The sequence below is a fragment of the Xenopus laevis genome, chromosome 4L, assembly GCF_017654675.1.
Source record: "Xenopus laevis strain J_2021 chromosome 4L, Xenopus_laevis_v10.1, whole genome shotgun sequence".
Lineage (NCBI taxonomy): Eukaryota > Metazoa > Chordata > Amphibia > Anura > Pipidae > Xenopus > Xenopus laevis.
This window is the reverse complement of record NC_054377.1, coordinates 16,651,940-16,677,763: the sequence shown is the minus strand read 5'-3', so window position 1 is coordinate 16,677,763 and position 25,824 is coordinate 16,651,940. Positions and strand designations below refer to the sequence as shown.

Sequence of the window (25,824 nt, the reverse complement as noted above, 5' to 3'; positions counted from 1 at the left end):
CATGTACTTTGTATAGATATGACCATATCTGCCCTCAGAATTAACTTGTGAAAATAGTTGTTGGCTCAGATTACAAGCCTATCCATGGATCATGGTCATTGTTATCAATGGATATCCATGTAAATAACTGATTGGTTGGTAATGGGCCAATTGCAACAAATTCCAGGGCCAGTCTATTATTTTAATAGAGATTATGCCAACCTTATTTGTTAGGCTCATGTTGGGGTGCAATTCTTCTTTTGCAGTGTGGTGTTAAAGCCTGGACGACCCATGGAATGTGAGGAAGATGAAGGATTCAGTGACTGGTCCCAAAGGCAAGTGCAGATGAAACTGCAGGGTGCAATCCAGGCCACCGAGGAAGCGGGTGAAGCAAGAGCGGCTGAAGAGGAGGGAAGTGTCTCCCCAAAAGTTAGAGAAGAAGAGAGCGAGGAAGCACCAATATCAAGGGAGGAGGAAGAGGAGGATGAAGGCACATCCCGTTATGAAGTGACAGAGGTAAATGATGGTTAAGAGACTTGAATGTCTTATCGTTTGGCTTATTGTAACACATGATGGAATTCTGTAATCCAGAGCAACCAATCAGATAACTGTTTTTATTACTACTTATTGGTTGCTATGGATTGCTGCACCATGTTACTACATAAACGTACACACCCTGCAGGCCATGTTTCTACATGGACACTGGCACAGAGAGGGAGAGAGAGATTCTGTTCATTCTAGAAGCCTCTGGTTTGTTTAGGCAATTTGATTGCACATGGAGCATGGTCTCATCCAACACCCCTTTTATATTCACTGGCTCTTGTATATTCATGACAAAAGAACAAACACTATCTGCCTTCATCTTCTGACTCTTACCCGTTTTTAAATGGGGGTCACTGACCCCATTTAAAATGCTCTGTAAGGATACTCTAAGGCTTCTGCTACATTGTATTACTTATCTCTCTGTTCAGGCCTCTCCGACTCATATTCCAGTCTCTTATTCAAATCAATGCATGGTTGCTAGTTTAATTTGGACCCTAGCAACCAGATGGAAACTGAAATTGCAAACTGGAGAGCTGCTGAAATAAAAGCTAAATAATTAAATAATAATAAAAAATTAAACCATTGCAAATTGTCTCAGAATGTTACTATCTATGGCATACTAAAAGTTAACTCAAAGGAGAACAACCACTTTAGGAACCCCCTAGAAAATTAAATCACTCAATTCTTTCCCTGGACTGGATAGTTAGGGTGGTGACACATGCTGAGATTCCAGGGAGATTCCCGCCAGCTAGAATGTAAACCGCTGACGGGATGGCATTTGGAGCGCTTCCGTTCCTGAGGCAACTTCGGGCGACTTCAGAATACCAAGCTCTCCGAGTGCCATTCCGCCGGCGATTTACATTTTAACCGGCGGGTCGGCTTTTCCGGGGAGATTAGTCAGCTGAAGAAGAGGAGATTTGTCGCTGAGATCTCCCCGGAATGCTAGCATGTGTCACCACCATTAAGAGAAATAATGTCGATTAGATAGCTTCTAGGAAAGATATATAAAAATGTTTAAATCTGCTGATCTCCAGATAACTCATGTAACCAGTAGCAGTGTTCCCTAGCAGCCTTTCGGGGGATTCTGGGAGCTGTAGTTCAATATGAGCCTAATGGGTACAAGCCGTACATCTCTAATTGACACAGACCAGAGAGAATGACAGATCCCATAAGCCTAACTCCTCTAGTGCCTGATGTGAGCTGAGCCTGGAATGTCACACACGGGGCCAAAAGCTCAGAACACTAATCTCACAGAATTTGGCACCTCTGAAAAATGGCAAAGCTCTGGAAGTGAACCTCACCATCTATCCATGTGTCTCTTCCTCCTCTCAGTTGAGTGACGACCCCTGCAACTGTGACCCCGAGCCCTGCGAGCAAGATGAGCAGACTCTCTCCAGCCACCAGTGGGCAACAAGGTGCGGCTTTATTCCTAATTATCTCCATATTGTCCAGCGGGAAGAATAGAACACACTCTCCTCATGAGCTCACGAGTCAGAATCCATTTAATTTATACCATGATTTCTTGCCTTTTCTTATAACAGATGTTTAGAGTTGGCCGCTGGCCCGCAAGCACACAGCAGACATGCATTTGTTGTTGCTGAATAATTCAGTTTATGTCATTTATATCAGTCAGTAAACCTCAGCTGTTACTAGACTACATCTCCCAGAATTCTTAGCCAGACAGCTGCTTCATGAATCAACATGGTTGCATTTAGACAGCACAGCTGGGGATTCACAGGCCTGGGAGTGGCAGCTGCAAGAAAGGAAAATAGTATATAAAATTCACATGCCGAATGTCTGATAACTAATGTATAGCATATCTGCATAGGATCCAGTGCAGCCATCAACAAACAGTCTGAAAGCCTGAATTAATATCTGCAAAGTTTATTCCAGTTTGAGTAATCCATAACAGCCAATCAGCATTTGCATTTACTGGAAGTTTAAAAGTGATTGGTTGCTATGGGTTACAAGACGTGGTGCAAACTATGTTGGCCTTATTCCTATCCCAATCCCATTATTTTTCTGGGAGAAGAAACTTTTAAAGGCAAAGTAGGGTTCCCAGATTTTAGAATTTCGAAGGGGAACACAAGTCAGTTCCTGCTTCACAATTTTTAACGCCTATTATCTGAACAATATATTATAGGTCTATTATGTATATATTAATGCTCCTACATATACACTGTATATTGGAGAAGTTAAGGAAGGGGTTCCTTCATCTTTGGCTATTTAAAGGCAAAGCCTGCGAGTTATTGAGCCGGCCATTATGCATGCAAACACACATACAGTGTCACCCCCTAAGGGGGATGGTTTAACTAAATATTTGCAAGAAAGGCAACTGTTAGTATACTTGTTTATGCTGCGGGTAAGCTAATCACAGACTAAGGGGGGGGGGTCGCTAAACAGGTGCATACATCCCAATTGTCACTATTTAAGTAGAACAGTCAACAGTCGTGGACCCAAAAGGAGCTGGGAGAGGCTCAATCGGGGACGTTGGCTAAATACACACATGTTTATCACCTGAATGTTAATAATCAGGATCCTGCATTTTTCCCTAGTATTTCAGAATCACATGCAGATGATGAGAATTTGGAGTATGAGCCTAAAAGCCATAAGGTACCAGAAGAGACCAATGAAAATGTGGAGGAAACTGGCTATTATTCCTCTAGACACGAGGTAACGCAAACACCACCTCTAGGATGTCTTTGATTGGCTTTAAGGGCACTGTCACTTGGGATGATTCCTGGTGGGTGGCACAACACTGAGAATTGCACTTCCCTTGTCTTGTATGGTAATCGCCATGGTCCTGCTGGTAGACTCGTGGGCAAGCCTGGACTCGCAATTTGTGGGTTCTGGCAAATGCCAGAGGGGCTGCTATAAGTTGTCATAGACCAGTGGTCCCCAACCAGAAGCTCGCAAGCAACATGTTGCACTCCAAAGCCTTGGATGTTGCTCTCAGTGGCCTCAAAGCAGGTGCTTATTTTTGAATTCCAGGCTTGGAGGCAAGTTTTGGTTGTATGAAAAACAGGTGCACTGCCAAACTGAGCCTCCTGTAGTCTGCCAGTCCACATAGGGGCCACCAAAAAGCCAATCACAGACCTTATATGGCACCCCAGGAACTTTTTGCATGTCTGTGGTGCTCCCCAACTATTTTTGAATGTGGCACACGGGTAAAAGTTGGTGACCCCTGCCATAAACAGGGGGGGGGCTGGGTGGGGACTGTTGGGCTGCTGTGTGGCCTGTTTGGGCCTCTGTCTACCTGAAATGCCAGGCCTATTTTGAATCTCAGTCCAGACCTGCTCGTGGGTCAATTGTTTATCACTCGACCTGCACCAACACCATCAAATGGAGGGGCTGCTGAGTAAGATTTCCAGCTCAGCAGGAGGTCAGCAAAGTACGGGAAAACTCCCCATGGGCCATTGCCCTAAGCTACGTCGTCATAGGCTAAGCCCCACATCACCAGCAGCCAAAATCTTACTTTTCCAATACATTTTGTACAAATTCCCTTACCAATTGCAATCGAAAGAGCAGTTGGCAGGTATAGTGTAGGTAGTGTAGTAACTCCCCCAAACTCCCATAGTCCAGTATTTAGTCTCCATCCTCTTATACTAATAGATGAACAGGATGAGGCCATAATTGATGTCTTGCATGGTTCTGTACTGGGTGAATGGGCTTTGCACTGATACATTAATTGTACTAACCTCCCATCTGTTTATGTATCAGGCTCAGGACCAATCAGAGACACCCAGGGAGAGGTGGGAGGCAGAAGTGGAAGCCGATCGTAGGCTCTCAGTGAGCAGTGATGGAGAGAGTGAAGGAACCATTGCAACAACTGTAAAGGTGAGCCCTTGGTTCCACTGTAACCTGCATCTCCCATGTCTTTGCTTACTGTTCCTCTACAGAAGTGACCCCCAACCAGTAGCTTGTGAGTAACATGTTGCTCTCCAACCCCTTGGATGTTGCTCCCAGTGGCCTCAAAGCAGGAGCTTATTTTTGAATTCCAGGCTTGGAGGCAAGTTTTGGTTGCATAAAAACCAGATGTACTGCCAAACAGAGCCTCCTGTAGGCTACCAGTCCACATAGGGGCTACCAAATAGCCAATCACAGCCCTTATTTGGCACCACCCAGGAACATTTTTCATACATCTGAATGTTGCTCTCTGGTGGAAAAGGTTGGGGATCCCTGCTCTACAGAGTCCATGCTTAAATTTGAGATTTGAGGCTACGGACACCTGTCTGGAATTGGACACCTGTCTGTCATTTGGTAATAAGGCAATTCCTCTTTTCTTATGTTTGTGTTGCATCAACGGACCTAAACCAACAAACTGTAGCCTGGAACCTTTACAAAAGTGGTTGTGCTGGTAGATACAAGAGATAGATGTCAGAAAGGGATGGGTGCTTTTTATTAAGGAAAACATAATTAGCTTTCAAACTGCAGGCCAATACATGCTACACAATGGTTTGTTGCTACGGGTTACTAGACCTGATGAAAACATGGTGCTTGTTATTACCCCCAAAATCTCTCTTGCAATATTCCAAATAAAATGACTTCCTATGGTGAACTATATCCTAAGAATGCTGGCCTCCTCATCTTTGCTCAGTTAATGTCACACGGGGTGAGCCACAAAAAAATCATCTTAACTGACATTAACATTTGTCAGCCAAAAAGAAATGCCATGTGTTTATCTGTGATAAAAGATTTATTCAGACGGCGGAGGAACGCCCTCCACCTATCTATATGAATAGAAATTGTCCTTACTCAGTGTCCCTACTAAAATTTGCATTTTTGGCACATAATTTCTGCCCGTAATATATTACTGTTTCACAGCATTGATGTTTTAGATCCTAATGTATTTTTAATTCTGATTAAAGCGTTGGATTGCAGTATCTGGAAGGAAAAGGAAATGGGTTGCCCCACTCAGGGCGCCATGTAGAGCATGGTACTTGGAACAGCAGAGATAATGTCTCATTTGGTTCCAATTCCCTCATAATGGGATGGCCCGGGACGATAAAAGATCAGAGCCTTGAACAAAATGAGGCCTTTTGGTATTTCTAGGAAGGAGAGGCACTTCATGGAATACTAATTAGGGTTTCTCAGATTCCTTTCTTCTGTTTGTCGGCTCTTATTTATGTCTCTCTCTTGTCTCTGCCGTTTGTTTTCCTTTTCCTCTTTCTTTCCACAATGGAGTTCAATGTGCAAAGTGCAAAATTTTGTCCTAAGTTGCATCCACCACCAATATCAACCCCAATCAGCTTCTGTGGCGCCAGTTGCAGCACATACATTTTTACGCAGCATTTTGGTTGGGATGGTGTTACTCACAGTGTTTTCTCTTTCTCCTGACAGATAACTGAAAGGACAGAGTGCTTGAACCTTTCCATCCAGAAGAGGTGAGTGACACAGTGGACACATTGGACTGGCCATACATGCCCAGATTTGGTCAAGCCAATTCTAACCAGTGCTGACCATACGATTATGTATGTCCTGGTACTCTTTTCCATTTTTTCTCAGGGTTGTTAATTAAGTTAAATGAGAAGGAAAGCTACTGAAGCAGTTTATTGCCAATAGATTAGCCACAATAGTGCAAGCTATAACACTATATTTATTCTGCAGAATGCTTTACCATACCCGAGTAAACAGCTCTAGAAGCTCTCTCTGTTAGTTTAGGATAGCAGCTGCCATATTAGCTTGATGTGACATCACTTCCTGCCTAAGTCTCTCCCTGCTCCTTGATAGCTCTGGGCTTAGATTACATCAGGGAGGGGAGGAGGGAGGAGGGAAGGGAGAGGGAGCAAAACTGGAGCATGCTCAAGCCCTGCCCTGGAGGTTTCAGTTGAAAGAAGGAAGTCTGATACAGAAGCCTATGGGGTAAATTTATCAAAGAGTGAAGTTCTGCCACTAGAGTGAAATTCCGCAGCTCTCAATTCATTTCTATGGGATTTTGAAAGGTGTATTTATCAATGGGTGAAAGTGAAAGTTCACCCTTTGATAAATACGCCTATAAAAATCCCATAGAAATGAATGGATAGTGGCGGAATTTCACTCTAGTGGTGGAACTTCACTATTAACTTCACTCTTTGATAAATATACCCCTATGTGTACACAATAAAAGGAATGACATTAGGGGGCCGATTCATCAATAGTCGAATATCGAGGGTTAATTAACCCTCGATATTCGACTGGGAACTAAAATCGTTCGACTTCGAATATCGAAGTCGAACGATTTTGCGCAAATCCTGCGAACGATCGATCGAAGGATTTTTCGTTCGATCGAACGATTAAATCCTTCGAATCGAACGATTCGAAGGATTTGAATCCAACGATCGAAGGAAAATCCTTAGATCAAAAAATCACAGGCAAGCCTATGGGGACCTTCCCCATAGGCTAACATTGACTTCGGTAGGTTTTATCTACGAAGTAGGTGGTCGAAGTATTTTTTAAAGAGACAGTACTTCGATTATCGAATGGTCGAATAGTCGAACGATTTTTACTTCGAATCGTTCGAATCGTTCGAATTCGAACAAATTTAACCAATTCGATGGTCGAAGTACCCAAAAAATACTTCGAAATTCGAAGTTTTTTACATTCGAATTCTTCACTCGAATTTTGTAAATCTGCCCCTATGTGTTTCTTTTGGCAGAGGACTCAGAGCAGCATTACTTTGAGGGTTTACTGGTGTATTTATATAGACCTTTCTGATAAAGCTTAATTTGTTTTAACCTTTCCTTCTCCTTTAAAGGGTAGTTCACCTTTAAGTTAACTTTTAGTATGTTATAGAATATCTAATTCTAAGCAACTTTTCAATTGGTCTTCATTATTCTAGTTTTTTCTAGTATTTGCCTTCTTCTTCTGACTCTTTCCAGCTTTCAAGTGGGGGTCACTGAACCCAGCTAAAAAAACCAAATGCTCTGTAAGGCTACAAATGTATTGTTATTGCTACTTTTGATCCATCATCTTTCTATTCAGGTCCTCTCCTATTTGTATTCCAGTCTCTTATTCAAGTTAATGCGTGGGGTCCAACTAACCCGAGCAAGCAGATTGCTGTAATTGCAAACTGGAAAGCTGCTGAAAAACCCCTCAAAATCTACAAATAATAAAAAATAAAAACCAATGGCAAATCATCTAAGAATATCAATCTCCACACGATACTAGTTCATAAATACAAACCCTTTAATTTACTGACTTACTTGTCAGCCAGAGGCTAAACCCTTTTGTCTTCTCCCAGCTATTTCATGCTTTCACTTTTTCATGTGTTCATTTTCTGCTCCTCATTATTTTTCCTGGGCTTTCATTCTATTGGCAATGCCTCATGCTGCCCCTCTCACACTGTCCTTCAGCAACAGCATAAAGAAGAGCGAACCCCCTCTTCCAATAAGCAAGATCGACGACCGCCTGGAGCAATACACGCATGCGATAGAGGTAGGTACCTAATAATGTGTGTTACACAGAATATTTTTAGATACAGAGAACCACTACTCTGCCCAGTTGTTAGTGATTTCATATGCTCTTGAATTTTTCCTAATCCTGTGTCCTCTAGTTAAGTCCATCGCTGCCAGGCCACCGTGTGACTAACTAGTCATGTCAGACCTTCACGCTCCATACTGAGCAATTCTTACTCCATTGACAACTTACTCACTCAGTCTCACTACTATTCACACCCCTGATAAGTACACAATTCGCTTCTCAGTGCCAGGGGATCCAAGCTATACTGCCATGGGAAATATGTTTTTTTCAAAATCTATCAGTTAATAGTGCTGCTCCAGCAGAATTCTGAACTAAAATCCATTTTTCAAAAGAGCAAACTGATTTTTTTATATTCAATTTTGAAATCTGACATGGGCCTAGACATATTGTTAGTTTCCCAGCTGCCCCAGTCATGTTACATGTGCTCTGATAAACTTCAGTCACTCTTTACTGCAGTACTGCAAGTTGGAGTGATATCACCCCCCCCCCAGCAGCCAAACAAAAGAACAATGGGATGGTAACCAGATAGCAGCTCCCTAACACAAGATAACAGCTGCCTGGTAGATCTAAGAACAGCACTCAATAGTAAAAGTCCCACTGAAACGGATTCAGTTACATTGAGTAGGAGAAATAACAGCTTGCCAGAAAGTAGTTCCATCCTAAAGTGCAGGCACAAGTCACATGACTGGGGGCAGTTGGGAAACTGACAATATGTCTAGCCCCATGTCAGATTTCAAAATTGAATATAACAAAATCTGTTTGCTCTTTTAAGAACTGGATTTAAAAGCAGAATTCTGCCGGTGTAGCACTATTAACTGATGTGTTTTGAAAAAAAAACATGTGTTTTCCAACTTACAACTAAAAAAATACAATTGTTGGGTTGGCAATGAAATTTTATATGGCAGAGTGAATTATTTGCCATGTAAACTGTGTAATTTAGAAATAAAAACGACACCATAAAAATCATGACAGAATCCCTTTAAGAAACAAGGGGGCACTAATTTAAGTGCTAAATTGACCCAGTGCAGTTGCCAGTTGCAGCCAATGAACAATGAGTTGAAATCAGTCTCCAAGTTAGAAAAATTAGAGCAACTTTGGGCAGATTAGTAGATAATAAACTTTGTTAGTAGCATGTGCCATTGGGTAATCATAAATAGAAAACTGCCATTTCAAAAAATAAGGGCCCCCCCCGGGGATCTTACGATTCACGGTGCACACAAACAAACCAAATCAAACCATACATGTTAGGTCACATGAGCCAATTAACAGACAGAGTTGTGTCTTTTGCATCCACACTTCTTCCTGTTACAGTTAGAGCTGCAGTATTTCTGGTCAGGTGATCTCTGAGGCAGCACACAAACCATCAAGAGATGGTGGGCAATATTTATTTTAATATATATTCCAGTTTGGTAAGATTCTTTAATATGCCACTTAATTTGATATATAATCTGTTGCTTAAGTATTCATTTTGGGGGTATAGTTTTCCTTTAATGTGCTGTCCAGCTTTGATCATGTATTTTGCGAAGAGGGTCGAACCATCTCCCTCGCCAATTATATCACTCCCAAAGTGCTTGGCAACAGAGACAGAGAGCTGAGTAATTCTCCCCCAATCAAGCGAGTCATTTGTTTCATTTCCAGCTGCCAATTTTATGCTTGTACACTTGGCAATTTCTTAAGGCTCTCTTTTTCCCTATAGCCAGCCAAGACACTTATTGTTACCCTCTTTCACAGACCTCCAGTAAGCAGCCCAAATTGACTCGGACACCATCTTTAGAACTTTTGACCCCCGTAGATGCAGTTTCAGTCAAGAAGAATCGCTGGGAAGCTGGAGATGTGACCACAGCAGCCAAAGCATCGCCCTGCAAGGTACAGTCCTACATGGGGTGCCGACTGTCCCAAATACATTCCGTATACAAAACTATCCCTAATACACAGAATTAATGTCTGTCATGGTATATAAGTATTTGTGACCATACACAGATAAAAAAAAATACACAAAACTTCACCCATGGGTAGTCTCTGCTCACTCACAAACGGTTACACTGCTTTTACAAAGCTGCTATAGTGATGACATGGAAGTTATGTAAACCAAGAAACTGCTTATCTTGCCCCAGTATGGCCACTGGGTGATGTTCGTCTGATTCAATCGTTGGCCCTAGGGACCACTTGGTCGTTTGGCAGCTTTTATTGGCCCGTGTATGTCCACCTTTACGCAGCCACTCCAGACAATGGGGACTCACACACAGTCTGTATAGTATGATGTGTGGGCCTTATAAGCTGTTTTTTAGTCACATAGTTAGCTGTAGTTTAACTACTTCATAACTTCAATTTCATCACTATGGAAGCTTTGTCAAAAGCAGTGTAACACTTTGTGAATGAGCAGACACTACTCATGTGTGAACGTTTCCCATATGGATTAATCTGGTATAAGTGGCTCAGTAAAGCAGCTGAGTGACCCACTGGCGGATGGAGTTCAGCAGCACAGTCTTGTTGCAAAAATCTGAACTCACACTAAGGAAAATAATATTTACTTCAGTGACCTGTTTGAATTTCCTAATTTGGGTGAAATCCGGACAGGTGGCAGTCCCACGTTTCTGGCTAAATCTAGGAATGCTCTTAACCAAAATGGCCACACAAGCAGGTTACTACAATAAGAATAGCCCTTCCAAAAACCGGGATGTCCGGGTGAAATCCAGACAGGTGGCAGTCCCACGTTTCTGGCTAAACCCTTTTTATGTAGTAGTTGAACTATAGCTAAGCACATTTTAAAGAGAGTGCAAGATTACAGCTAGAAAGAGACATTGGAGTCTAACAATCATATAAAAAAAGCTTATTACTGATTCTCAGAGTCTGTCAGATGTTATTGAAGGGATATTAGGCCTGTGATGGGTTAGGCTGCAAGATAATAAATGTGATAAACTGGCTGGAAATGGATTAAATGATTCTGCTGTGTTAGTGCAGGAAAAACAGCACAGGAACTTCTGGTACATTTATTACAACATGGCAGGTAGGTGTGGTCTGCCCCATTATTGCTCTCAGCTTAGACAGGAAGAGGGAAACAGGAACAGGAATAAATCATAAGACAATGGCAAAACAGCAGGAATGCCCTTAACCAAAATGGCCACACAAGCAGGTTACTACAATAAGAATAGCCATATCACCTGAAATGATCATATTTATGTTTTGCATACTTTTCTTTCTCTACAATCATTATCAGTGCAGCATTATATTTCTCAGCCATTTGTAAAGAACTTCCAATTAGGAACCTGTAGTGTTTAACATGCAGCCATGTGGAGCAGAGCCGGCAACTTCTCATCTTGTTTGTTATATGGCAATAAGCTTTGTTCTTATTGGTTCAGGAATGTGACTGACAGTGTTGCTTCACAGAATGGATATTTTATCTGTTTTGTGAAACAAAACTTTCATTTTGTGGAAAGAATGAATCCCGTACTATAAAATCTTGCTTTCTGTCACAAATATCTATTTTGTCATTCAAATCTAGCTTGGCATGCACTAGTTAGTTACACTATTATATATTATGTCCAAGTTTTTTTTACAAAATTCATTCTGTAAGTAACTTTGCACATAAGTGTGACCATTACATGGAGGTTATACATTTGTGAGACAGATTGCTTGTTAAACTGTACAGAATGGAGTTTGTGATAAAATGACATCCTTTTGTGCACTAATCAGATTTTGTCTTTTGTATATTTTTTCATCTGTGTATGGTCACAAATACTTATATACCATGAGACACATTAATTCTGTGTATTAGAGATAGTTTTGTATACAGAATGTATTTGGGAAAAACGGCACCCCATAGTCCTACAGTATCTAGGAGAAGAACAATGATGTTAGCTTAAATGTTAAATGTTACCCAAAGGTTTTAGAATAATGACATTATTCATTGGTAGTGATGGGCGAATAAATTCGGCTGGCGTAGATTTGTGGCGAATTTCCGTGTATCAGCGCCGACGAATAAATCACGAAACTCCCGCAAAAATCCACCGGCGTAAAAAAATTATGGACGCACATTCGAAAAGTTGATTGCGTCAAAACCGTCACATGTCAACACTATTCAGATGTCTATTGACTTTAACGCTGGCATCCAAATTGCCGTGGGCGTCAATTTTAGAATTATTTCGCCGTTTGGCAATTGCGCAGGAAATTCACTAAATTTTCTGCGAATCGAAATAGGAGAAATTTGCCCATCACTATTCATTGGCTACAGGGCTGCCTTGCACCCACAGCTCTGCACATGGTACCTCATTAAACACAATGTGCATGCCGCATTAAAATCTCATGAGTGCAATGGGTCATTTACGCCTCTTTGGTCTCTTGCCCAAAAATATTGAAACTTTCCATGTTGTAACAACAATTTTAAAGGGGTGGTTCACCTTTGAGTTAACTTTTAGCATGCTATAGAATGGCCAATTCTAAGCAACTTTTCAATTAGTCTTCATTATATGTTTTTTTTTTTTTTTATAGTTTTTTTAATTATTTTCCTTTTTCTTCTGACTTTTCCCAACTTTCAAATTAGGTCACTGACCCCATCTTAAAAAACAAATGCTTTGTACGGCTACACATTTGTTATAGTTACTTTTTATTACTCATATTTCTATTCAGGCCTCTCCTATTCATATTCCAGTCACTTATTCAAACTAATGCATGGTTGCTAGGGTAATTTGGGCCCTAGCAACCAGATTGCTGAAATTGCAAACTGGAGAGCTGATGAATAAAAAGCTAAATAACTGAAAAACTGCAAATAAAAAATTAAAACCAATTACAAATTAATTTATTATAGATGGTGGTGTAGGTGGGTTGGTGGTAATTTACTAATATAGCATACCTCCCAACTGTCCTGTTTTGAGCGGGACAGTCCCAATTTTGACATCTCAACCCGCAGTCCTGGGTTTTTAACTGAAATGTCCTGACTTTTTCTTTGATCTCCTGCACTGAACAGCCAGAAAAAGATACAGTTTCTAACTTAATTGGCTTTTGGCAGAGAGCACAGAATAGTTACTTTTGTAACAATCTGAGATAAGCAGGTCTCTTGGGAGAACTTAGACTCACAGTTTAAAGGGCAATTCACCTTGATTAGCAAAACTGTAATAACTCATAAAAAGCCACAGAAATGTGTTTCATAGCCTGCCAAATTTTGTAAAATGGACATGGTAATTAGGGGGTGTGGTCAAACATTTCAATGCCCACTGTGTGAAAAATCTTTTTGTCCCTCTTTCTAATTGCATAATGTTGGGAGGTATGATATAGGTGCTAAATTGCACTGGTGCAGTTACCAAAGCAACCAATTTAAAATTTAGCAATTTAAAAAATGAAAGTATATGACTGAGTGGGTTCTGGAGTGACAACAAAAGTGCAAGTTAATACACATGATAAGCTGTTACACTGCAAAGATCTAGGCCCAATTTGGACACCCACACACTGGGCCAAATTGGGCTGATCCCTGGGCCAACCATCAGATCATATGGAGGGGTCTACAGCCCCGGTGGATCAGGTCTGCATCAAGCAGAAAAATCTGATAGATATCTGGGCAATTTTTGGCCAGACATCATACAGGCAGGCCTATCTGTGGGCCCCATACATGCTTATAGATTGCTTATTTCTGACAATGACTATGCTTGTAGGCCCTAGACCTCTATACGCCTATTGGTGCTTGCGTAAATGACATACGCAGAAGTGACGTCACAATGTACAACGCACACTTGTGACGTCACCTGCCCCAATCATGCACCCCCCTACTTCCCCACCTCTGCCTCTGGATTTCATGTCAATGTATCTGGTGGCAAAGGACAGAAAAGTTTTGTCTTCGCCAAAAAAAATATATTTACAATATAACCCCCTTAAAGCTGCTGCCCAAGGCAAAGGCCCTTGAGTGATTATATGGTAAATACAGCCCTGGTTATACCCAGAGAAAATTGATTAATAAATCATGTACACAGTGGACTGATATCAGTATTATTAATAATACAGGATACAGAAGGAATCGCCATTGGTGTGTCAGAAATGATTAGTCAGTGGGGCAAAGGGAAATCAGAAGCAGACATGGCTCAGTCACCTTGTAAGCCAACGGTAAGGTACCTTCTGTGTGTGTTTGTGCAAGTGTGTCTGTGTGTGTAAGTGTGTGTCTGTGTGAGTAAGGACACAAGCCTCAGCTGCTTGCTCTTCTCTCTCCACAGGAGGTGAGACCTGGGGATGTTCTGAGTAAGAAAAATCTATGGGAGCAGAGTACCACATCGGAGCAAAGTGGGAAGGTGAATATTTCACACTAACCAGATTGGGAAAACAAAGTTTTGTTAAGCTCTGTGCTTAATGCTGTTGCTTACCATAGACAGGCTGTAAATACAGGGCTTAGTATTATTGGTGCCCATGGCTACCTCTTAGTTCCAACCTTGTGCATTACCCTAAACTTAGTCTTCATAGGAAAAAAAAACACACACGCAGACATATGTACATTTAATCCATGAGTCGTGCTAGCACTTTATTATAAACACTCTTTCAATCTCACGGTACATGGCTCGGGCCAGGTTGGGAAGACATGTAGCTGGACACCACAGCAAGGCTCAAGTCCTCATTAAGTGCATTTACTTCAGTAACACATCCCAGTCGCACCCTGAATCTGACTTTCTTCTCTATCTGTCGACCCCTAGAGTCTGAGCGCTAGTAAGAAATACAAGTTTGTTCCAACTGGACATGGGAAATACGAGAAGGTTTACATGGAAGATCCTTGAGAAGGTAAGTGGGGATCCCTTCATCAGTCCCTTCTCCTGCCCTTTTATCTACTGCCTCATCTCAGTTCATCCCGACTCTCCATCACTTTCACTTTCTGTTCCTAATCTGTTTGTCAGCATCTGTCCTGCCTATTTAAGGGACACTTATCAGAATGGATGGGTTTCATTTCTGCTGGAAACTTTGGTTGATGCTGAGCAGAATGATGTAAGCTTAGGAAACAGTATAACCATGGAAAATTTATTTCCTGGTAATCATGGGAATTGTACCTTCTTCCTTCCTGCCAACAAACAACAGTCCAGGCATGTTTCCCTGACAAATAATTCTAGACATAGCGCAGAAAGCAGATAATATTAAATTCACCATCAATGGATATCTATCAATACTTTATGCTATTAGGTACAACATGGTTACAGCTTGAGGTTAAATAGGGAAAAGCAGGCACAGCATTTTAGGAGCAGGTATGTTTATGCAAAGCCAAAACAGTTTTGAATTATAGAACAATACATAAATATGTGTTAAAAAACCGCATGTTGTTATGAAATGGAAATGTGATGAAATGAGATTAAAAAACTGACATCACAATAGACCTATGGAGTGGAGGAGTTCTAGCTGTTGTTAAACTACAACTATCAACATCCGCTGAAAAGGGGTAGACCACCACCAATTTACCAGAAGCAATGTCCAACCTGTGGCCCAATAGCTTTCTCACGTCTAGTTTCTTCAATATGGGTCAAGCAGTGTTTGACTGGCCCACCAGGGTACCAGGAAAACTCCTAGTGGGCCAAGGTAAGAATGAGACCTCTTGTTTGTCTTTACCACTGCCGTTGCCCAAGAGAACTGGAGAAACTGGGGAAACAGAAAGCTGGGAAGGACAAATGAGTTCAAGGAAAAAGAAAGATGAGTGAAGAAAGGATGAACATAGTTTGGAAAGTGGACCTAAGGTTTAAGGTCTCCTGGGTGGGCCCCTGGCAAAACAGTCTGACACTGCCGGCCACAGGTTGGCCCTGCTTTAGAGGGGTATTAAATTTGGAGAGCAGTCTTCCACCTGAAACATCATCTCGTGTCATTCTCTTCTGGGGCTTCCATATTGTTTTAGAAGGGCTAGGCAAATTCAGAGCCATGCAGTAATATTGTTAGGTATTGGAACCCAACTAACAGTACCAGGACTCTATGGTCTACAGAGTGGAAAATAAAGTAGCAGGTAGCATTTACTGGTCACCTATTTAAAAACAAGCACCCAGGTGATTGCTATGGGTAACTAGATCTGATACAAACATTGTCATGTCCATTTCAAGATGTATGGTTTCCTGTGACTTTGTGGTTGGTTCAGTAATATTTGGGCCTCTGAGATATATGATTTGTACATTAGAATGAAGTTGGATATTGGTGGAGAAAGGGGGTGAGATAAACAAACGAGCTGACTGATGTTTTGGAGGTTCATGAACAAGGAAACCAAACAAATTTTGCATCAGGGTCCAATAATTTCTGGTAATTTCCTCGACAGTTGATAAAGGGGATGTGCAATTCTATAGTCAATGCAGAATGTGAAGGGCAGCAGCATAACTATAGCGCAACGGGCCTGGGCGCACTCTTTGCCCCTATGGTAGTTAAACCACTAGTGAAAGGCTAATGTCTCTCATTAACCTATAGCATGGAAATATATTGTTTATGTTATATTTATCTGGATATGAGTGTGTGGATATGAAGATTAGGGTACAATAAGACTAAAATGGTTACATATTTTGGGCAGAATTTATAACGGAATAAATGGCCTTATTAGTCTCTCATGCCTGGACATTTTCTTCCTTCTCACCTTCCTCCCCTTCTGTTTTATCTGTAGCTTCCCTGTGTAAGCTCCACCCTGACGCTGTTCTGTTGAAGGCGGTGGCTTCAGGCTGTTTGTTTTCTCCGATTCTCTTGCAAAAGAAAGCTGTTACCCTTCGTAAAGGCCGGGAGGCTGCCTCCTTTAACTTGCGGGCATCGAATCTTGGCCGATGCAAAAGGAGAGGCAGACGCGAGCGCAAAAATGGTAACTGGGGTGCAATCTCAGTTCCTGGCTTCTCCTGCCCTTTGGTGGAAGTGGCCATGTGATATAAAAGGGCATCCCACATCTTGTTGGCACGGGAGCTCCGGCTCTGTGGAGCTACCTCTGTGGATGATCCGGTATCCCCACTCTGTTTCTCATTTGTCACTTCTGCCTGTTGTTCAGGGAATTTAGGTTCCTCAGGTTCCACAATTAAGTGTTTTACTAGCCTTGCCCATCCTCCTCCAGGCTTTTTTCTTGGTGCCTTTGGTCTATCTGGGTTTTTCAAGAGGGTCATTTCCTCAGACCCAGCTTCCTTTTTTAGGAGTGATGGAGGCTCTGAAGCTGAACTTGCTAGAGCACTTTGGCAAGTTTTCAGAGAAACTGTTACTTGAGAAGTAGTACGGCTGGATGTAGCTTCCATGGCTGAAGAGGAGTCTCTAGGAGCATCTACATCACACTGTGAAGGAAGGGCACCTGTGAGTCCAGAAGATGAAGTGAGGCTTGAAGTCTCCTTCCCCGCTATGCTCAGAGAAATGGACTCATTGTTCTCAGTGGTTACTTCAATGGAAGGCAGTTCTAACTGTAGCACTGTCTTTGAGGTTGGAGAAAAACTACCTGGTTTATCCGAGGCATCTTCCTTATTTAAGAGGGGTTCTCCTAATGTTTCTTTCGGATGACAACCATCAATGGCTGCTACTTTGTTTCCTGAGATGCATTTATCACTTTCTGTATTTGTGGCCCCTCTGATACTCTGCACTTGGTTTAGTTCTTCTGTGGATTTGGACGCGATAGGTCCTGGCCTTTTTTGCTTTGTCACCGGCAGGATGAGTGTCATTGTGACCAAATTCTCAGGCTTGGGGATGGGAGTTACTGGTGATTGGGGAAGGCAGGGAGATTTGGATTTAGTAATTCTTGGAGTGAACTGCAAACAACTTTCATGGTAACAGGACTCTTTTAATTGCACTTGAGGGGTGCTGGACGTTATAGGAAATGGAGTATATGAAACAGGGGTGCAGGCCTCCTCTGGGAACGGAATAGGTGTATTAGGGGTACTGGATCCTGGAGGGCGGGGTGAGGGTGTTTCAAGATGTGATGGAGAAGTCAGATACTGGCTCAAACTCTGCTGCTCAGTGATGGTGAAGTTGAAGCTGTGTTGCTTTGGGTAAGGTGATGGCACACGGTGGGTCATCGGATGAATCTGGAAGCGAGGAGGCAGATTAAGAGGAGGAGGAACATAATTATATCGTGATACAGGTTCAGGGCTCTCCAGATCCCCTTCATTGACAGGGGAGAGGGTGGAGCGGAAGGACTTAGGAGGTTGTGAGGGTGGTTGCTGCAGGCCACTCCTCTTTGCAGCTTTTCGTAAAAGGCGCTGGAGGCGGGCATTGTCTTTGGAGGGCTTTGGTGCAGTAGGAGGTGGAGCTGGAGAGGGTGGCCCAGGATCTTCTAGAGGTGTCACTGTGAGTAACATGGTGCCTAAGGGGAGACAGAGTGTAGGCATTACATATAGGACATGACTATTTCCAATGACAGTAATCTTATTTTTTGTCATTTAGGGCACTGAAGCACATTAAAGGGATCCAGGCTTGCCCTAGTGGAGGAACCTATTGGGAAACATTAACAAACACACCAGAGAATCATGGGACAGGACCACCTGCTGCCATAATATGGATGCTGAAACCATTTTGCCTTAAAGGGAATGTCAGCCTCAAAAATAACTTGCCTTATCTAATAATATTTAGCTTCTACTGCCTCTCTTATTGAAGTCTTTTCATTGAGGACCTATAATGAGACAGTGCTTATTGTACATTTTAAAGCTCTTGAGGGAAACAAAGCTTACTGGCTGTCTCTCTGACCTCTCACGAGCAGCTGTGAATCCAAAATGGCTGCCTGCATAGGAGACAACCCCCGTTTACCTATTAATAAGGCCTAACTTGTTTTTGGGCTCCTATTCCTGATCTATGTGTTGTCTAACTGCTCTTCCATTCCATTCAGCACAAACCTGGGGCATGAATATCAGGGTTGCAAGCTTATTTAGCTCTGAATGTATCCATGCTGCTTTGATATATGTGCCCCTGGCTACTTAGAACTGTGATACTGATTAACCTCGCATTCTGTCTTTAATGCATTCCAGATGTACATTGATGTCACTTCCTGTGAAGCATGGCCGCTCCCTCTGTTACGCCAAGTCTTACTTTTTTTACTGTCTTTTTTATGCTTTATAAATAAATATCTGTCACAATATTATTATTAGTCCTTATTTCTGTAATGAAGTTGGCTATAGGCATGTCCGAGATTTTTTATCTGAGGGGCCTTTAACCGATTGTGAGATAGCTGCATGCATAGCATTATGGGGTTACTTGGGGTACAGCCTGTCCAGGTGCAACAATTCTATGTGTGTATGACCTCTCTTGCTATTATGTCCCTATACCAAGTGGCTGCTGATGTTTCCCCTCTCTGACCTGGCCTGGCGCTTTACATATTCAAGGAATAGAGAAGAGATTACCCTCGCACACCCTGGCCTTCCTAATCTGAGTCCCATGTGCTCAATGAAAGAGGCGTCGGCGACCTCAAGTTCAGCTTGAAGAGGAAAAGAATCACTGGCAAAGCATGGGTTATTTCTAGCAGGGAGAACCCTTGCTCATTTATTGCGGATGCAACTTTTCGGGGCGTAACCCCTTTGTCAACCATGATGCATGATGCTTGAGGGGTTAAGCCCCGAAACATTGCATCCGCAATAAATGAGCAAGGGTTCTCCCTGCTAGAAATAACCCATGCTGTGCCAGTGATTCTTTTCCTCTTCACGCTTTACATATTCAAGACAGACCACATGATCATTTGGGCAAGGGTGCAAATGTAAAGTGCAACCACCTTTTTTTTTTTTTGCAAACTTGCACTTTACTCTGTCACGGATGGACATATGTATATGTATACATACATCTGCACCACGAATACAGTACTATAATCATTAGGGCTGCACCCATTCCATAACTTGAGCATCGGTCTAATCCAGCACTAGATGCAGAACTTAGACAGATCCCAGACTCTTGGATGACAGCTGAGGGCTCCTTAGTTCTCTAGAACTTGTGTCTGGATTCCTAGTAAATGACCCCCTTAAAGGGGTTGTTCACCTTCAGGTTAACTTTTAATATGTTATAGAATGGCCAATTCTAACTTTTCAATTGGTCTTCATTATTTATTTTTTATAGTTTATGAAATATTTGCCCTTTTCTCCTGACTCTTTCTAGCTTTCAAAAGGGGGTCACTGACACCCTCTAAAAACAAATCCTCTCTAAAGCTACACATTTATTTTTATTGCTACTTTTTATTACTCATCTTTCTGTTCCGACCCGCCCCTATTAATATTCCATATTCTCATTCAATGCATGGTTGCTATGTTAATTTGGACCCTAGCAACCAGATTGCTGACACTGCAAACTGGAGAGCTGCTGAATAAAAAGCTAAATAACTCAAAAACCGCAATTATTTTGCTTTTTATTCAGCAGGTCTCCAGTTTTCAGTTTCTGCAGTCTGGTTGCTAGGGTCCAAATTACACTAGCAACCATGCATCGATTTGAATATAAGCTGGAATATGAACAGGAGAGGCCTGGATAGAAAGACGAGTGATAAAAAGTAGCAATAACAATAAAGGTGTTGGATGGGGTCAGCGAAGAAGGCAAATAATTCAAAAAACAAAAAAAAAAAACAAATAATGAAGGCCAATTGAAAAGTTGCTTAGAATTGGGCATTCTATAACATCCTAAAAGTTAACTTGAAGGTGAACCACCCCTTTTAGGGGGTGTGCTATCTAAAAAAGAATGTTATTTTAGGTAAGAGAAAAGCAGAGCAGATCTGTACAATCCATTTACCACTGAATATGTAACTCTATCCCTGCTCTATGGATGACACACACTCACTGTAGACTAGGCTGCTCTATGGGGTCCCAGCTTTTTTTAATCTGGACCTAATTGTGTCTCTGATGCCCTGATGATCTGGCCCAGAGGTGCAGTTTTTCATGCTGAGCTGGGTATGGAGCACACCGTGCCAATTTGCTATTCACGTCCACATCCAAGAGACCATGAAGTTTATCCTGCTGTAATCCGAGTCCCCTCTGCTATGTGCCGAGCCCTCAAAATAGTTGCCGGAGGCTAGTTCTCATGATCTGGGGGGCCCCTAATTGAAATAAGAGCTTTGGGACCAATGCCGGAGAGCCAAGAATCCCAGGAATCGGAAGAATAAGCTTATTGGCTATTGGAGAGCTTCATATCAGCACCAGCCGAGGTGTAATTCAGCAAAGGGAGATCCCCACTGCTTTCCTCCAGCTGCTATTCATCCATAGGGGAATGCTTATTATGTTTACTGAGAGCTGTAGTTCAACATCTCTGATTATACAGGCCCTAAGGGCCAAGAGTGGACTACTTGGCCTTTATTCCATTCCATTTACCATCACAGACCAATGACACAATGTGGCAAACAGTGATCATTTTTAAAAAACTTTCTTTACTACAAAAACGACTAACTACTACCATCACAAACTACTAACCAGTGCCCCTAACACTCTTGTCATTCTATCCACTGCCATAAACAAAATAATTTAATGATATACTGCTGGAAACACAAATATTTATACTATCAATTGTTACTTTGAAACGCTTTGAACTATAATTCTAATAAGCACTGCCTCCAAATCCAAATATCCACTGCCACAGAAATGGTAGGTGTAAACTGAATAACTGCTGCCAAAAGCTCTCTATCATTCTATCCAATTTCATAAAGACACCATTGTTGTACCATTCACTGCTACAAACGCCAAAATGCTCTGATGTATTGCCTCAAACTATCATTCTATCCACTTATGCACACTATATTTTAGTTACTGTCAAAACACACTATAATTCTATCCACTGCTAAATATATAAACTATCATTCTATCTACTGACTTAAAAACACTATAAATTTAATACGCTTTTAAAATTCCAAAAAACACAATATCATTCTATCCACTGCCTCAAACAAACCATCATTCTATTCAATGCCAAAACACACTTCAATTCTATCCACTGCTAAAAACTCACTATCATTCTATCTACTGACTTAAACACGCTATAACATTTATCCCCTGCTAAAATGCCAAAAAATACATTATCATTCTATCCATTGCCTCAAACACACCATTATTCTATCCAATACCGAAACACACTATAATTCTATCCACTGTCTCATCATACACACCATTGTTCTATCAACTGCTACTATACTGTTCCTATCATTATTTTAGTAACCACGGCTACTTAATACTCACCAGCTGCCACAAAAATGTAGAGGGTCAGCCTATGAATTATTGCCACAAAAAATGCAGAAAATTATTCTACTAGTACTGTCATAACTGTTTATATGTCAAAAGATTTATATACATTATACAAGTAAACCGAATACTGCTATGAGGGAACATTCTTCAGAGCAATTCCACAGTTCCCTGCTCCATTCCTGCCACACTCACTGATACAGAGCCGTGCCTATAGCTACAGTACATTGCTCTATAACTAATACTGCCCCTGCCACACTCACTGATACAGAGCCGTGCCTATAGCTACAGTACATTGCTCTATAACTAATACTGCCCCTGCCACACTCACTGATACAGAGCCGTGCCTATAGCTACAGTACATTGCTCTATAACTAATACTGCCCCTGCCACACTCACTGATACAGAGCCGTGCCTATAGCTACAGTACATTGCTCTATACCTGTTGTTTTGCTCCTGAATAACCTGCCCTGTAAATTGCACAGAAACAAGTGGCAGACACCTACCGACCCCTAGAATTACATATATTCCAAATGAGTTCAATTAGATTTCAAATGGCTGTTTTTGCAATAAACATAACATGCTGAAATCACAATTTGGGGTCCCAGGGTGCATATTTAATTGGGGAGTTTATAATGAGCTTCCAGTCGTATTCATAGAGCAGTTTGTCTCTTTCTAGGAAGGTTAATCCCCACTGCTCGGCACTCATTACGCCCAATCTTTGCCAGCAATACAGCTGATCCTACAGTCTCCTTAAATGCAGACTTCAATGATTCCCCCGGGTTGAAATAATTTAGAATAAATGGATAGATGCTTCGTCCCAGCACCTGCTATTTAGCAGCACCTATAGCTAATTGCTTTACAGTGTGTTGTTGGCTTCTTATGCAGTGAAGGGGTTAAATGGGGACAGTAAGTGCTTTGCAGTCATTCAGTGGGTGTCACACATACCACGGTGCACCCAGAATGTTTTCACATGCAGACATACTAATTTAGCACCCCCTTGCCCACATTATTTTTAAATTTTCTCCCTCTTTACCTGCACTGGGAGGTCAGTGTGTGTAGAGCTTCTATGCCCTGCTCCCTTCATCCATCTGTGACTGCAAGGGGGGAAAAAAACGACCCCCACACCCGGGGCAGTGAAACTGAGAACTGGGGTGGGGGCTCTGGAAAGGTCAGAGGGGGGGGGAGCACTACCCATTGCTTTCTGTTTGGCTCTGCCCCCCCCTGCTGGTGATGGACTGAATCATGGGTTTGGCATGGTGGGAAAGAAGGGTCACAAGTAATATAAAGCTTCCTATGGTCTTGTGCAAAAAGCTAACACTCCTTTAGTTCATTAAATCTGAAGTACGCCAAGCCATGCAACTCTATGATAAGCACATTAAGCCTTAGATACCTGCATGCTGGGTCTCTCCTGAGCATTAAATGTCTATGGACATTATTACCCATAAGGCCTATGGGCCAACCAGGCCTGGACTGGGAGTCAAAATAGGCCCTGTCATTCCAAGTACACAGAGACCCAAACAGCCCCCTACCAGCCCACTATATGGTAACTTTCTATGGAACCATACAGCAGCCCCTCTGGCATTTGCCAGAACCTACAGATTGCCAGTCTGGGCATGGGGCCAGCTATGACTCATATATCTGTATCCTTTCCTCGTATATATATATCTGTATCCTTACCTTGTATGTATATATATATATATATATATATATATATATATATATATATATATATATATATATATATATATATATATATATATCTGCGTCCTTTCTCTCTCTCTCTCTCTCTCTCTCTCTCTCTCTCTCTCTCTCTCTGTATCCTTTCCTTGTATACTCAGTAGCTGATATTTCTAAAAACACACAGCAAACTGTAAATGAAATGCTTATAAAGGGTCCATAGAGGAGCAATCAATTACTGTCGCTCATTGAGGCTTCTGTATTATGAAACATTTTTTATTATAAATTATAAGGATATTAAAAGTCACTCACCCTGCAGCCTCATGCCTTAATATGGTCATGAAACTCCTTGCTCACCTCTATTAGATTTATATATATATATATATATATATATATTTCAACATAGTGTTTACAATTCCATATGTAAAGTCCCAGGTAATATAGAAATACATTGAAAACACGTTCTTTAGAATAGTCATAAGCAACAGGACTAGGTATAGGGCCCCCCCAAAAAGTCTAATCCGTGGCCCTGTCTATGGCTGATGGTGTACTACAACTCCCAGAATTCCACATGCCTAATAAACTAAGAAGCAATTTGCAGATGGGCATCTATCTGGGGGTAACATGGTCTCTTCTGGGGTCCTTGGTGTTACAGTGCCCATTTAGGATCCTTATTAATGCACAATTTGTATATTTATTTTTATTGTAACATACTTACACCACTTACTAAGCACTCTGAGCTCTATTCATTAGAGGCCCATAGAACCTCAGGCACCAAAAGTAAAGTGAAAGCAGGGCATCAGATGGCATTTGCTACATCTGCAGGGGAAACCAATGCTACAGTATGTTTCTAATGGCTGTCACTAATATATTGTGCCTAGGGTTGCCTCCTTTTTTGGAAAAAAATACCCGCCTTCCTGTATATTTTTTCCCTATTAATAACATTAGGGTCAGGCCCGCATTTGTGGAAAGGTCACCAAGGCACGGGCCTAGGGCGGCAAGATTTTAGGGGGCGGCATGTTGTCCAACCATATTCATATTGGTTCAGAAACACTGGGCATGTGCAGGAGATATGATAGTTCTTTAAATCTTCCATGCGCCAATTCCCATTGCTCTGGTCCCAATGATGAAAATCTGCACGTATAAAGGGGAGGGGACAGGGGCGATGAACGGCAGCGGGCCTAGGGGCACCCACTATGTAAATCCGGACCTGATTAGGGTTAGCATAATATTTACTTGTCAGACTGGTAAAATACTGGCCGGGTTGCAACCCTAATTGTGCCTATAATAATAGAGTGTGCCCACATTGGCACAGTTCCTCTGTATAATAACATAGAATAACCACAGGCTTGTACCCTAAGAGTCAGGGCAAATGCTCAGATTCGGGGAGATTAGTCGCCTGGTGACAAATTGCCTCTTCTTTGGGCAGGGCCGGATTTACATAGCGGGTACCCCTTGGCCCACTGCATTCGTCACCCCTGTCCCCTCCCCTCCCCTTTATTCGTGCAAATTTTCGTCATCAGGACAGGAGCAATGGGGATTGGTACAGGGGAAATGTAAAAAATGATTGTATCTCCTGCTCATCCCCAGTGTCTTTGAACCAATGTGGGTGTGGTTGGGCAGCATGCCGCCCCCTATAATCCTTCCGACCTAGGCCCGGGCCCAGGTGGCCTTTCCACAGATCCGGGCCTGTCTTTGGGGCGACTAATCTCCCCGAACTGCTTCGCGCAGGCTAGAATGTAAATCGTCGGCGGGATGGCACTCGGAGCGCTTCGTTTTCCGATGTCGGCTGAAGTTGCCTCACGAGGAAACGTTGAGTGACTTCGGAAAACGAAGCGTTCCGAGTGCCATTGTGCTGCTGATTTACATTCTAGCTGGCGGGAAGGCAGTTCGGGGAGATTTGTCACCAGACAGCAACCATAGTTGGGGGGCTGTTATTAACAGCTGGAGGGCCGCAGTTTGCACTGATTAGTGTAATATATGCCCATAAGAGGGGGAGCAACACATTAAAGGACTAAAAGAGTGTAAGTTCCATGGGACAGTTTCCAGCTGGAAATAGAAAGGCAGTGGGTTACTGAAAAAA

The 25,824-nt window shown here is 42.1% G+C and overlaps 2 protein-coding genes across 5 annotated transcripts in view; one reads left to right on the top strand and one right to left on the bottom strand.

The window, feature by feature from the left end:
- The window catches only part of lsp1.L (lymphocyte specific protein 1 L homeolog), a 51,605-nt gene extending 32,605 nt beyond the window's left edge, over window positions 1–19,000 (top strand). For 2 of the 4 annotated variants that reach the window (NM_001127789.1, XM_018256356.2), the window contains 11 exon segments: window positions 246–495; window positions 1,855–1,937; window positions 3,078–3,195; window positions 4,243–4,359; window positions 5,863–5,906; window positions 7,854–7,935; window positions 9,712–9,846; window positions 13,972–14,070; window positions 14,178–14,252; window positions 14,649–14,733; window positions 18,313–19,000. In NM_001127789.1, coding sequence (NP_001121261.1) covers window positions 246–495; window positions 1,855–1,937; window positions 3,078–3,195; window positions 4,243–4,359; window positions 5,863–5,906; window positions 7,854–7,935; window positions 9,712–9,846; window positions 13,972–14,070; window positions 14,178–14,252; window positions 14,649–14,729 — 1,084 coding nt within the window. In that variant the 3' untranslated portion in view covers window positions 14,730–14,733; window positions 18,313–19,000. 4 annotated transcript variants of the gene reach the window in all.
- Window positions 14,450–23,203, bottom strand: LOC121402940 (flocculation protein FLO11-like). Its single transcript, XM_041589922.1, has 2 exons — window positions 23,098–23,203; window positions 14,450–18,232 (listed from the first exon to the last, which is right to left on the bottom strand). The coding sequence occupies exon 2, from the start codon at window positions 18,225–18,227 to the stop codon at window positions 16,515–16,517; it is 1,713 nt and encodes a 570-aa protein (XP_041445856.1). The 5' UTR covers window positions 18,228–18,232; window positions 23,098–23,203; the 3' UTR covers window positions 14,450–16,514.
- Between the last annotated feature and the right edge of the window lie 2,621 nt (window positions 23,204–25,824).

What these genes read in the sequence shown, in the direction of transcription:
- LOC121402940 (XM_041589922.1), bottom strand. Translation starts at nt 18,227, where the DNA reads ATGTTACTCACAGTGACACCTCTAGAAGATCCTGGGCCACCCTCTCCA.